General features: G+C 37.4%; 1 protein-coding gene across 7 annotated transcripts in view; it reads right to left on the bottom strand.

Moving 5' to 3' along the window:
- The window catches only part of Dock7 (dedicator of cytokinesis 7), a 185,533-nt gene that overhangs the window by 50,859 nt on the left and 120,863 nt on the right, over positions 1–13,811 (bottom strand). For 4 of the 7 annotated variants that reach the window (XM_050136364.1, XM_050136365.1, XM_050136370.1 and 1 more), the window contains exons 23-29: positions 12,690–12,779; positions 11,512–11,601; positions 10,511–10,606; positions 9,040–9,180; positions 8,845–8,958; positions 6,857–7,027; positions 2,522–2,661 (exon numbers count right to left, since the gene is read on the bottom strand). In XM_050136364.1, the coding sequence (XP_049992321.1) occupies positions 2,522–2,661; positions 6,857–7,027; positions 8,845–8,958; positions 9,040–9,180; positions 10,511–10,606; positions 11,512–11,601; positions 12,690–12,779 (842 nt within the window). Of the gene's footprint in view, positions 1–2,521; positions 2,719–6,856; positions 7,028–8,844; positions 8,959–9,039; positions 9,181–10,510; positions 10,607–11,511; positions 11,602–12,689; positions 12,780–13,811 lie in introns of those variants that run through there. The other 3 variants (XM_050136367.1, XM_050136368.1, XM_050136371.1) reach the window with 2 other exon arrangements.

Genomic DNA, 13,811 nt, shown 5'->3' with positions numbered 1-13,811 from the left:
ACTGCATGTACTGGGTTTTGGGAACCTATTCTCTTTGGATGTATACCTTGCTCAACCTTGATGTAGTGGAAAGGGCATTGGATTTTCCACAGAGCAGGGCGCCTTGCCCTCTCTCTCAAGATTGGAGGGGAGTGGAGGGGAAGGTGTGTGGAGGGACTGAGAGGGGAGTGGGAGGAGGGGAGGAAGTGAGAATTTGGATTGGTATTTATTTTAAGTAATAAAAAAAACTTTAAGCAAGGTCATGGCATAATCTTACCCCATTTTAAAAAGACTATTTAGGCTACTTGCTATTGCATCAAAAATGATTTGAGAGACACAATAAAGAAACATAATTAGTTCCAGTAGAAGCAGGACTGAAAAGATGGGACTGAACTTGGGATGTTTTAGAGAGCTGCAGACTTCGCTAACGAAGAGGGCGCAGGGAAGAAAAGAAAGAGGAAACAAACCAGACTAAAGCTAAGGCTCTTCTACTATGTAGCGCACAGTCTATGATGTCTGAATACACAAAGAAAGGCGACGGTAAACACATCATTACTCATGGGACTCAACAGAAACCTTTCCAAGAGCCAAAGAACAACACATTCTAGCTTCAAGAAGAAAAGAGTCAGTAACGAATTCCTTCATAAGCCAAATATTATAACACATAAACCCTACTTTAATAGAATTGATTATTGACGTGGAAAGGAACATCACTGCAGGAATTGCCTATCCTTTATATGAGACATTACTGAAATCCAGACAGCATGCATTTTCCTGCCATCCATCCTAATTCAAAGAAAACTATGCTTCCCTGGGGTTCAGAAGAAGCTGACTGTCCAGTTTCAGCACCAGAGTCTAGCTAGGTCAACCCTGTCACTTCAAATGGCCAGCTGGCATGTTCCTTTGACTCTTCAAAAAGACAACCTTTAATTGGCTCATAGCTTTCCTCAATAGAGGAAGCCTGACAATAATGAACAATGCTTAGCGACGCAGCTGGGTACAATATCCTCATCCTGTGTGCTGTGGCAAACAATCCATGTCTGGTGTAAGGTCACATGTGAACAAAACTGACCTAATCCTTCCAGCAACCTGCGCAACTTTGGGGACGGCGTCCATCAGGATAACCAGCTGAGACCCATCAGGCCACTAGAAAGATTTATACTTGCGTGTAAAAGGGAGTCATCCCCCCTTTCCTGACAGTCATAAACAAAGAGAGTATTTAATCCTAACTCAGTGGGGACCATCCTGCAGTCAGAGTAGAGCTGACTATTCTTGCAGCAGAAACAAGATGAAATTTAATGAGCTGAAGACTGAGTTACACAAGAAACCTCTTCCTACCAAATAGGAGTAAATTTATTTTCTTGAAAAAGCCAATATGACGAATTTTGTTTCTTACAACTAAAGCCATCCTGCCCAAATAAACACACCGGAAACATAACTCAAAGTCCTGAGTTGTTTAGGAAAGCTGGAATGTTTGGGAAGCTGTAGAGTATCTTCTCTCCTCAAAAATGGACAGCTTTATTACTGCCTTCAAATGACATTGTCCTCTTCTGTCAAATGTAAACCAGGAAAGACAGAACAGGCAGGCATGGCGTCTCTCTCGGCCATGTGAACTCTTCTCTCTGAACAGAGTCTACACAAACCCCTATCCCACATGCAGCCTACAGAACTGCACAGTTCTGGTGAAAACTAACTCTTTAAAATATATTCCACATGTAGGTTCTCATTATTTTAAAAATATAAATCTTTCATTTGCAGACAGTCTGGACCTTTTAAAATTTATTCAGTATCAACTCTGTCCCTGACATAATAACTACGGACTTTGTCCTTCATCTTCTTTCTTCTCTTAAGCTGATTAAGCATCCACTAAAAACCTATTTAAGGTTGTATGATTTTGTTTCCTGGACTTCTTGTATGACATGTAACTGCAGGATAAACTTAAGATGATCGGACCATCAAAAAAATTTTTTGTTACCCAAATGAACCACAATACAGTTTTAGTTTCTAAATAGCTTCTTTTAAAATTACTTTATGTGTGTGTAACTGTGTATTGAATGAGCACACGAAGGCCGGTGTCCTTAGAAGCTAGCAGAGGTGTCAGGTCTAACCGCAGAAATTTAAAAAAGAATAGGGTAAGTTTTAAGATAAAATACTACACAGCAGGATGACAAATTATAATTTTTTTCTTATAAAGGATTAAAAAAAACTAGCCTATTTTCCTTAACTGAAAACTGCCTACTGTTATTTTAACAAATAGTCCATATACTAATATATACAATTGTTTCTTATACTATTAAAAAATGCTATTGAAAAAAATGCTACTGATCAACCATAATATACCATTTGTGTAGATAAATCTCAAACTCGGAGATGATTAAATGAAATATAAACACCATTCATACAGAAAACAAAGTATATGAACCTCAGAGGATAAATAAGCATAAAAAATAAAGATATAGAAATAGTACTAAAATCTTAGCAAGATCCGTCCCACTTTCCAAAATCAAACTGATATTCTAAAAGGCAAAACAGGTCTACTCACCCTTCAGCATCAGGGTCTAAAATGAGCGCGAGCTCTGTTAACACGAGGCCTGCCAGGTAGTGCTGCTGGCGGAAGGGCAAGGACAGTTCAAACATATTTGCGATCTTCTGGTCCTGCACGTTTGTAGAAAATCCAGAACTCTGTTGGGGGTAAGGTAGAACTCAACTGTTGACAGCTGTGCAACAAACATCCTACAGCTGGGGCATTGCAACAAAGGAAACGTGACATTGTTATGCCAGACAAAAGTTACGCCAGCGAGTTCACAGAAACGTGACTGCTCTCACTTTGGTACGGGAGAGTATGGTGACAGTCTTTATTTCTGTTACCAAACATAGAAGACTGACCTAGTCTGAGATCCTACTTGGGGATTGCAGACCTTAGGAAGAGGATTCATCGGTGCATAAGATAAAGGCTGACTTCAGGCAGAAAGAGCTCAGGAAAGTGGCTTGTTCAAGTCATTAATCTATTTGTTTTTAAATAGAAGGTGAGATCTTGCTATGCTGGGCCTTGAACTCAGCCTGCGGCCTCAGCATTTCAAACAATAAAACACTTTATTACTAAAATTAATAAACTAAAAGTTTAATTTTGCTTTTCTCATTGAAATTCACCATTTGCTTAATTTTTTATTCTGCTATTCTGGTAGCCTCTGAAGGGGAGAGATAGACGTGAACACCAATGCTGTAAATGCCCTAACCCAACCAAAACCATGGCACTTGTTTTCTAGAGAAATTTCAAATATCACTTAAGCCATATTTCATTCGTCTTTGGAATTACCATCATCTCATGGTTTCTTCACCAAATCTCCAAAAATTGTAGTGTTAAAAAAAGTTTATATCATTATATTCATGGCTACCCATGTATATGTATGCATGTGTATATCTGGTTGTGTATGTGAAGGTGAACAAGATAATTCAAGAAATCCTATGATTATTCATAGGTAAATGTCATGTAGTAAGGAGGTTTTGGGAAAGGTACCTGTTGTGGAACAATCTTTTTGTACACTGTGAAGATGTGTCACTCTGACTGGCTTAATAAAAAGCTGAACAGCCAATAGCTAGGCAGAATTTCCAGGCACAGAGGACTCTGAGGAGAAGAAGGGCAGAGATACCAGGAGACATAGACAGAGCAAGAAGCCTAGGCATTACAAAGTAACAATAATTGAACCACTTAAAAGAATATAGATTTAAGCCGGGCGGTAGTGGAACATGCCTTTAATCCCAGCACTCGGGAGGCAGAGGCAGGCGGATCTCTGTGAGTTCAAGACCAGCCTGGTCTACAAGAGCTAGTCCCAGGACAGACTCCAAAAACCACAGAGAAACCCTGTCTCAAAAAACCAAAAAAAAATTATATATATATATATATATATAATATGGTTTCTGTTGGGCTGGAGAGATGGCTCAGTGGTTAAGAGCATTGCGTGCTCTTCCAAAGGACCGGAGTTCGATTCCGAGCAACCACATGGTGGCTCACAACCATCTGTAATGAGGTCTGGTGTCCTCTTCTGGCCTACAGACATATATGCAAACAGAATAGTGTGTCCATAATAGATAAATAAATATTTTTAAAAAAAGAATATAGATTTAAAAATATGGTTTAAATTATAAGAGCTAGTTAGAAACAAGACTAAGCTACTGGCTAAGCTTTCACAATTAAAAATAAGTCTCCAGGTTGTTTTTTTGTGAGCTGGCAGCCCAGAAAAAAAAATTCCATCTATAGTTACCTATGACTGATTTGGCTCTGGCTATTTAGCCACATCTTTGGAAGAAGACAGAGGAAAATGCAAAGGGCTACATGTGTCCATTAGGGAGGCAGAAAGATGTGGGAAGTAGGTTGGTCCAGGAGATGAACTGAAAAGATGAAATTAAAAGTTTTGGCTGGCTCTCTAATATTTCCAGTTTATGTACGTGAGGTCTAATTTTCTTATTTATTTATTTATTTATTTATTTATTTATTTATTTATTTATTTATTTATTTATTTATTTATAGCGAGCATGTCGGATCAACCCAGTCTAGGTAACTGTACCTGAGCATTCCAAACCACAGAAATAGGATTAGGGAATGTGTAAGATCAACTCTAACATCAGACATTAGGAGGTACTATAAAAACAGCTTTCCAACTGTATATTTTATTAGGGGGAAGGAAAAATATTGGCTTTCTTGACACTACAACTATAAAATTTTAATCTTTTCATCTTCAAAGAAACTATTAGTTGTGAAAGTGAAGAAGTGCCCACTTCAAATGTAAATGTCCGTTAATTTTTTGTAAGCAGGTCAGGTTGAGCTTGACAGGCTGGCTTCTTTTCCCTGCTTCAAGGCATTTATAAATATAATATATAAATACAATATAAATTTGGGCTGGAGAGATTGCTCAGAGGTTAAGAGCATTGCCTGCTCTTCCAGAGGTCCTGAGTTCAATTCCCAGCAACCACATGGTGGCTCACAACCATCTGTAATGGGGTCTGGCACCCTCTTCTGGCCTGAAGGCATACACACAGACAGAATATTGTATACATAATAAATAAATATTTAAAAAAATACAATATAACTTTAAATAGCTATTTCACAGGAATTAACCCAAACTTGTTTTCCATATTTGCTTCAAAAAACCTCAATTTTGGGAAAACAACAAAATAAGCGAGTTTACTTAGGTGAGCTCACATATCTGTAAACACATATCATGCTTTAAACCCTGGGCTCTGAAATAAAGCTTTGGTTCAAAGTCTAACCTGACCATTTCTTACTTTCAGTGTTTCTTGTTTGGAGCTATCCAATGTGCATACTAACAGAACAATCCCCCAGCACTGTTCTTGTAATTAGATGAGCTAATACTTATAAAGCACTCACGTGGTGGTTTGAATAAAAAGGGTCCCCACAGACTCACAGGGAATGACACTATTAGGAGGTGTGTCCTTACTGGAGGATGTGTGTCACTAAGGGGTGGAACTTGAGCACTGAGGTGCTAAAGCCAGGCCCAGTGTGGCATTCTCTTCCTGTTGCCTGTCAATCTAGATGTAGAACTCTCTGCTCATTCCCTAACACCATGCCTGCCTGCTGCTATGCTTCCCACTATGATATAATAGACAAAACCTCTGAATGTAAGCCAGTCCAATTAAATGTTTTCCTTTCTAAGGGCTGCCATGGTCATGATGTCTCTTCATAGCAATAGAAAGCCTAAGACAGAAATTGGTACCAGAGTGGGATGTTGTTGTAATAGGCTTTTATTTGGAGGAATGCAGACTCTGGGACTTTGAATGAGAAAGCAGTTGAAGGCCAGGTATGTGGCAGCAGTATCCCTGCATGGAGGCCAAAAAAAAAAAAAAAAAAAAAAAAAAGGCCACTGTGTGAAGCTGTGAAGTTGAAGTATGCATTGCCTTGGAGACCCCAAGATGCTGGGGATGCCAGAGTCATGGGATACCTGCTAAGGAAAGCTGCTAACAGGGAGTGAAACCAGCCCAAGAGAAAGAAGTGTGTTATAGTCAACAAAACTACATTGGAGATCTGAAGAGTGCTTTGTTATCAGACATGGAGATGTAGGATTTGGAGTTTGTCCATCTGGTTTTCAGTCTTCCTTTGGTCTAGTATTTCCTCACTATGTCCCCTTTCTTCCCTTTAGAAATGATAATCTATAACTTGTGCCATTGTATGTTATAAATACATCATCTGCTTTTTCATTTTGATTTTACAGAGGATTACAGGGGATACACTTAAAGAGATGGCATGAGTCTCAGGAAGAGATTTTGAAATTTGGACTTTTAAACATTGTTGAGACTATAACAATGGACATAGACATAGACGATGGGAACTTTTGAAGTATGGACTAAATGCATTTTGCACTATGATATGGCTATAAGCCTATGGGGGCCAGGGAATGGAATGTGGTGGTTCGAATAAAAATGGTCCCCATGGGCTCACAGAGAGTGGCACTATTAGGAGGTGTGGCCTTGTTGGAGGACGTGTTTCACTAAGGGGTGGGCTTTGAGTTCTCAGGTGCTCAAATGAGGCCCAGTGTGGCATTCTCTTCTGGCTGCCTGCCAATCTGGAATTCTCTGCTCATTCTCTAGCACCATGTCTGCCTGTGCAATGCCATGTTTCCCACCATGATGATAATGGACTAAACCTCTGAACTGTAAGCCAGTGCCAATTAAAAGCTTTCCTTTATAAGAGTTGCCATGGTCATGGTATCTCTTCACAGCAATAGAAACCCTCACAAAGACAATCCAGAAATGAGCCTATTACCTAACTAATCATCAAATAACACATTATGATTTTTCCACCCATTGTTTTCAATCCTTTCTTATAAGTATGAACATAGTTATGTCTTCACATTTTGCATACCTGAGATGTTGCAGAAGAAACAGAAGGTGATGGAGATGCAGGTGGGGTGAGCAAGCTGCAGGGTAAGTTCAATGTTACATAGTGCTCATGGCTGCAGATAATTCGCAGGAAATCCAACCTCAAGGACACCAGCACACTTGGATTTGGCAGTGAATAGAGCTTTGATGCCACCTTGGAAGGATTGCATAAATAAGAGAACACAATGATACATTTTTTTCCTTCCATAGCAATAGAAGTTTGGGTCTCTGTGGCTCATAGAATAACATCCTATTTCTGAAAATTATAGCAAACATTATAAACATAGAACTTACGGGACCGACAGTATAAATCCACTTGACTAGCCTTACGTCACGTTATCTTATTGCCAATATTGCATTAATATCTCTATTTCTCAAAAATGTACTTTATGAAGGAAAAGCATACTTCTTTTCAACATTTCTGTTTAATGAATTTATAACTATCTTTGCCAACTATATCACAGGCTACTTGGGGAGATATACTGTAAGCTGACTGAATAACATCCTTTGGGTCAACCTCAATGCTTGACAGTGCAGGAGGTCATTAAGTCAGAATAAGGTTTTTTGTTGTTATTGTTTTTTTGAGACAGGGTTTTATTATGTAGCTTTGGCTGTCCTGAAACCCACTACATAGACCAGGCTGGCCTCAAACTCACAGAGACCTGTCTGCCTCTGCCTCCCAAGTGTTGGGACTAAAGGTGTGCATCATAATGTCTGGCTCAGAATAAATTTTGATAGTAATAAAATTTAAATTTGGGGGGAAAATAGTGGTTTTTGGGGGAAAAATAGTGAGCCAGTGCCCACACATAGGTAATTTCTATAACTATAAAAGAAATAAAAATATCCAATTGAACAGGTCTTTAAAATTTTAAAGATTATATTGCCAAATAGAATTGTATGAAATTTTTATTTTATGTGGATGAGTGTTTTGCCTGTATTTACGCTTCTGGTACCCACAGAACTCAGATACCCTAGAATTGGATTTCAGACTATTGTGCACTGCCATGTGAATGCTGAGTTTTAAATCCAGGTCATCAAGAAGCACAGTGAGTGCTCTTAACCACTGAACTATCTCCCTAGCACCCTAGAACTATTGACCAACAGCTCTCCAAAACTAACTGATGGGCCAGCTAGGAAGGGTTTCATAAGTTTAACTCCTAAACCCCATGGACTCAACTTCTCAAAACTTCTGAGATAAAACCCTGACATTTTATTTTTTAAGGCTTCATTAAAAATAACACTGGAGTCAATGCACTGCTTATAGAGGGGCCAATTCAGAGACAAAAATCAGTATTTCTCAAAAGGTAATACATTAATAATCAGCTGATAACATTTACAAAATGTAACTTGCTGCCTGTGAACAAGGTCTAGGATGTTTGTAATTTATAAATGGCAAGGTAATAAATGACATTTTGAACATCAGTAACCATCTGACCACAAGTTCAAACTCTACTGTTTAGGATTAAATAGTAGCAATAACAACAAACTGATGAAAGACCACCCAAAAGCAGGCACAATGGCTCACATTCATAACCCTAGGATGGGAGAGATAGACCAGAGTTCAAGGCCACCCTCAGCTACACAGTAAATTTGGAGCTGTCCAAGGCTATATGATACCCTATCTTAAATAAACAAATAATACCCAGCACAGGAAAAGTTCGGTTAACTATGCACTCAACATAAATGCTGTACTTGCACAGCATTCAAAGGCTGCATTCCATCACTAATTATCTGACTATCTGTTAATGAGAAGGAAGAGAAATTGAGTGGGGTGAATTAGCTGCTCTGGGATCTGCTTGCTATATAGTCCTAGTAAAACACATTCGATATACTTTCACTACAGTATTATCAACACATAACTCTGTGCTACTTTTTCATCTTAATACCAAAATATGAAAGTGTTCTTGAAGCTCCAGTCCTGGACAAAGCTACCCCAATATTTCAGTTACTGAATTACTAATCATGCATTACCTGTTTGTAGCAGGACTTTATAAGACTGAAGACAAACCCTCTGTCCATAACAGACAACAGATCATTAAGAAAGAAGGCAAGGCTCGTATTCAGTCTCTCAACCATTTCTGTGTCCTAGGAAACAGAACATACACAATAATGATGATGATGACAGTTACTCTCACTGTAAGACGCACCAGGGGCGGTCATCCTCACCTTCTGAAACCGTGTCACAACGTCACCAGCGATTGTGCTAACTAGAGCAGCAATGTCATCCATGAAACGTTCTGGGAAGCGGGTTTTCCGTGGAGCGTCCAACTTATCGTTAAAGTACAAGTGGTGCACCATGCTCTTTACCTGCAAAAGGTACACACTGTTATCTGTGCTGGCGGGGTCTGGCTTTATTTTATGCCAGCAACTTATAATATAACCCAGATCACCTCTGGGTTCTCAATCCTTCCATCTCAGCCTCTCAGCGATGAGATCACACCTGTGCTCTACCACCTGCCTGATTTCTTAATTTTAAGCAAATTATAACGCTCTAAATATTCTAGTTATTTTTTAAATATACCATATAATTTAACAAGTGACTGAAATGTATTTTCATTTCTCAATGTTTTGAAAATGTTCCTTAAATATTTTATGCCAATGAAATGTCAAATATAGTGAAACTTTCCCACTTCAGCCTCATAAATTATCCAACAAAAAATAATCAGTGTATGTTAATGAGAAAAAAAACTCACAGTGTAAGAACAATTTTAATAAAAAGTTTTAAGACTCGTTCACTTTTTTCCTTCCACTGTTCCTAAACCAGAAATTTTCAATGGTTAGAAACCCTGTCTTCACTGTACTATCAATATCTATTATATAAAATATTAGTTAATAAATCTGTGTGGGGGTGTTTTCTATTTCAAATATAGGTAACAGTCAATGCTGAGAATGACTATTCTAAAAGTAACTTCTATTTCCTTCTCTTTTGTCCCCCCTCTCTCCTCCTTCCCTGTACTCAATTTTTTTTTGCTGTGCTTTACTTCTTATTTATTAAATACTATTTTGTCGGAAGAAAACAGTATGTTTTCTAGTACTAAGGGAGAAAACAAAGAGAAAGGTCCCTAGTGCCAGAATGCCTGGACATGAATTACAGTGCTGCTACCTACCCTGTGTATACTTAGAAAACTTACACAACCTTTTGGAGCGTCAGTAACAACATGCTCAGGCACTGGGTAAGCACTCACTGCTTTGTTCAGTAATAGGTACGAGTGCATATAAGTATAGCCATGCTCTATATGACAGGAATATTAATTGGTTTGTAGTATCATTTATTGAATTAAACAAAAAGTGTTTTCTAATTGGCTGTAACTAGTATTTCCCTGTGTCCTTCACCTATAATAATAACAGTAAATATTTATAAAGCTCTAAAATAATTGTTACAAAATCAACAGCATTGCCTTTATTAACTTGCATAGACTAGAGAGGAATGTCACAAATTTCCTTGATAAGTATCCAAGAAAAACAAGACAAAATCAAAACCAGAGAATAAATGAACCTCACACTTTATAATTTCACCTATATTGTATTGGTGTCCATATTGTATAGGGCAAACACAGAAATGCAATTTCTAAGATAAAAGGAAAATGAACTGATACAAAATTGCTTACTGAGTTAGAAAGTATTAAAGTTTGCTCACCATCAACTCAAAAAAGAACCAGGCTTGCTGCAAAGCTGATTCCCGCACGCTGCCACTGCAAACAACCCACTGCAAAGCCAGCTCCTCGTGAAAAAGCTAGCCAGAAGTAAATTCAAGGTTATTACCAAAGTGAAATCTGCTGATGAGATAAACAAATGACAATGCAGGTACAATGAAGGCATCATGAGAATAAGCGGAAGAGGGCACATGGATCTGGATGATGCAGGGGAGACACCCATTAACGAAACGACTACTTATGTATGAAGATAGGTGATGTGTTCAAAGCTGAAAAATTACATGTTTTCTTGGAGTAAAATGTAATTTTAAAAGGACAGGCAGGAAACAACTTCCTAAATTGCACTTGCAAACCAAAAACTAGCTACGAATTGTATTTTGTTTTTATTTCGAATATGTATTGGAACATATAATACACTCATCAACTTTGCTGGTACAATTTAGGAAATACCATTACAAATTTAAACATTTCTATGTGCTATTACGTTTCATGTGTTTAAGATGTATTTTTACAAAGCAAAAACCCTTAAATGGATATGCATACAAAGCACTTGCAAAGTAGCATAGATCACTATGAGGACTAGCAGGACTGTGCGTAAGGGGCAAGCCAGCATCGCTTACTAAGAGTGATAACTTTTCTAACTCATCTTCCTTTCCCTGGAGATTTAAAACAAAACAGAAGCAGTTACAGAAACAGAATTAAGAGTTGACACATTTTTCTGGCATTAAAATTTGATTATCTAATATGAATTACTAAATTCTAGTCAATTCTAAGTCAAAGACAGAAACATCACCTTATGTAAACAAGTCCTCAATGACAGTGCTATGCCCCAAAAGGCACCAGACAGGCACTGTTTATTCAAATGTAACTTTAGATACACCAAAACTATTGTAATAACTCAAATTGCTTGTGTAAAAAAACTTTACATGTTTTTACTTGTTGGAATTACTTTCCCCCTCTATGAACTGTCTTCTTATGAATCTACCTTTTTAGTTGGTAAGCGTCCCGTTAATGTTTGTAAGAAACTTGACGTCTCTGTGTGCGAAGACATACGATTACAACTTCGATCCATAGCCTATGGAGTGGAGACGAATGGACGGCGAGATAACATTAACACCGCAGAGAAGACTTTGAAGTTCAAGGACTACGTACAATCTTCAACCATTTGTATTATTTCTGATTTCATTATGTTATTTTGAACTGCTTTAAAAGCAAGTATGAACATTATTTCTATGTTTTTAGTCTTTTAGATGAATTACCTTAATGATTTTAACGCACAGAGTGCTGCAAAGGATGAAACTTATCTGTGTAATCTACACATGCACATATCTAGTGAAAACATACAAAAAGAAAAAACATACTTCTCAACTGGTGTCTGAAGAAAAAGAAATCAAGAATTTTGTAGTTAATAAGAAAAATTAAACTTTAGAAAGTTTACTTTTTCTATTAAAAATGCCACTTAAATTTATCATAAATAATATCTAATATAAATCAGTTATAGTCTTAAACAGAAATTGGTATTTTTTAGGAGTAAGAGAATTTTCATTCAAAGCCAATACACAAGTAAGAAGTATATTTTCATAAATCATGCAGTCAGTTATCAAGCAACTAGTCTTAAATTATATGTTATAATTGTAAAAAATTTCATACTTTGCAACACAGTACAAATTCAATGGAGTTTTCTTTCTAGCATTTATTTTGAAAACATGCATACTGTATACTTCAGATTTATTTATATTTAACTACCAGTCTTTCTACTTGGTGATTATGACAAAGAGATAAGGTCAAGGGTCACAGGAAACAATACATTTACTTTACAGCAAATGGAAAACTGTTGGCTGTTTTCTATGTAACAATTTCCTACTAAGGATGTACAAGGCCTGAATAGATCCTACTATAAAACTATCAATGCATCGTCAGCAGGCACAGACACTGATACGGTGTGTACGGAGTAAGCAGGAGGAGACAGAAGACAGAAAAGAAGAGCATTACCGGTGCAACTGGTGGGATTCATGCACAGTGGTTGGGAAATGTGCTAAATAAAAATACACACTTATAATGATTAAAAACAGCAAGCCACTGAAATCACAGCATGTACTAAAAGGTAATGTTCTAAAGGGAAACATCAGCAGCCAATAAAGAAACCTATAATGTAAACACCACCTGTGTTGATTCTGCACTTGGACTGGGGTTGGATCCCCATGGGGCAGCTTTTGGACCAGTGTTAACCCAGGAATTGGAGCGGTCTAAACCCTAAGCACATAATAGAGAGCAGTTGGAAAGGAGAGAAATGTTACATGGTGCATGCTATGAATTATTCCTAAAGAAATCCAGCCCTCCCAAATGCAAAATGTTCTTTATTAGTACTGTTAAAGCAACCAAAACCCCTCAGATACATATAGAATATTAGTTCATTCACATTATCTTATCATATAACATAATTTTTTTTTAAAAAAAAGAATATTAAGCATAGCATTTAAAGATCATTTCAATGTAAAGTGATTGCTCCGAAGTGAACATCACAGAACACTTTACAGCATCACCCTCAAAACGCTTCTTAAATATGGTACAAATTTTCAGCTGAACTAAGACTGGGGGCAGGGGTCACCACTCTTTGCTAAAAGACCTTAACTTCACTGCGTTTCTCACTAGCTTAAAGTTACTATGTCGTTTGCCCTTGCCTCTCTTTTCTTTTAGAGAATAGAAAACATTTAGAAAAATATTATGCAAAGGAACAGCTAAATTTGTTCCTTTCTACTCACAGTGACTTGGAATTGTGCTCCTTTTTATGATTTTGTCATTAGACATAATAGTGTACTATCCTATATAAATATTATAAGGAAAACATGTATCTTCATCATCACTGGCATTAAATTGAAGTGTTAGTAACTATTAATAAATATGCCAGAAGTGACATACTTTTTTCTGAAAGAGATTACTGATTTCTGGTGATTTTAGCTGAGGCTTGACTTCAACTTCCAAAGCCTAAGAGACCATCGGAGTCATGTAAAAATTCTTTATAAAACTCACATTCTGTGCTCTACCCCTCAACTTCCTGACTTCAAACTCAACTAATGGCAGAGAACCTGCTAAGTGGAGTTGGAGCAGTTGTAACAGATGTTTGGAGGATTTAAGGGCATAATTACAGAGATAACCCAAAGCAACCTGATTAAAAATACTAAAGCAGAGAGTATACTGGAACTAGAAACTACCAATGTTGGGGAAAAAAAAAAATGTTGGCACAGTGGTAACCAGTTCTATCGAGACAGCAGGCTCCTTAGGAAG

The sequence above is a fragment of the Alexandromys fortis genome, unplaced genomic scaffold, assembly GCF_014885135.2.
Source record: "Alexandromys fortis isolate MF-2015 unplaced genomic scaffold, M_Fortis_MF-2015_v1.1 scaffold_13, whole genome shotgun sequence".
NCBI classification, from domain to species: domain Eukaryota; kingdom Metazoa; phylum Chordata; class Mammalia; order Rodentia; family Cricetidae; genus Alexandromys; species Alexandromys fortis.
The sequence above is the reverse complement of the archived record's forward strand: the minus strand, read 5'-3'. Positions and strand labels throughout refer to the sequence as shown.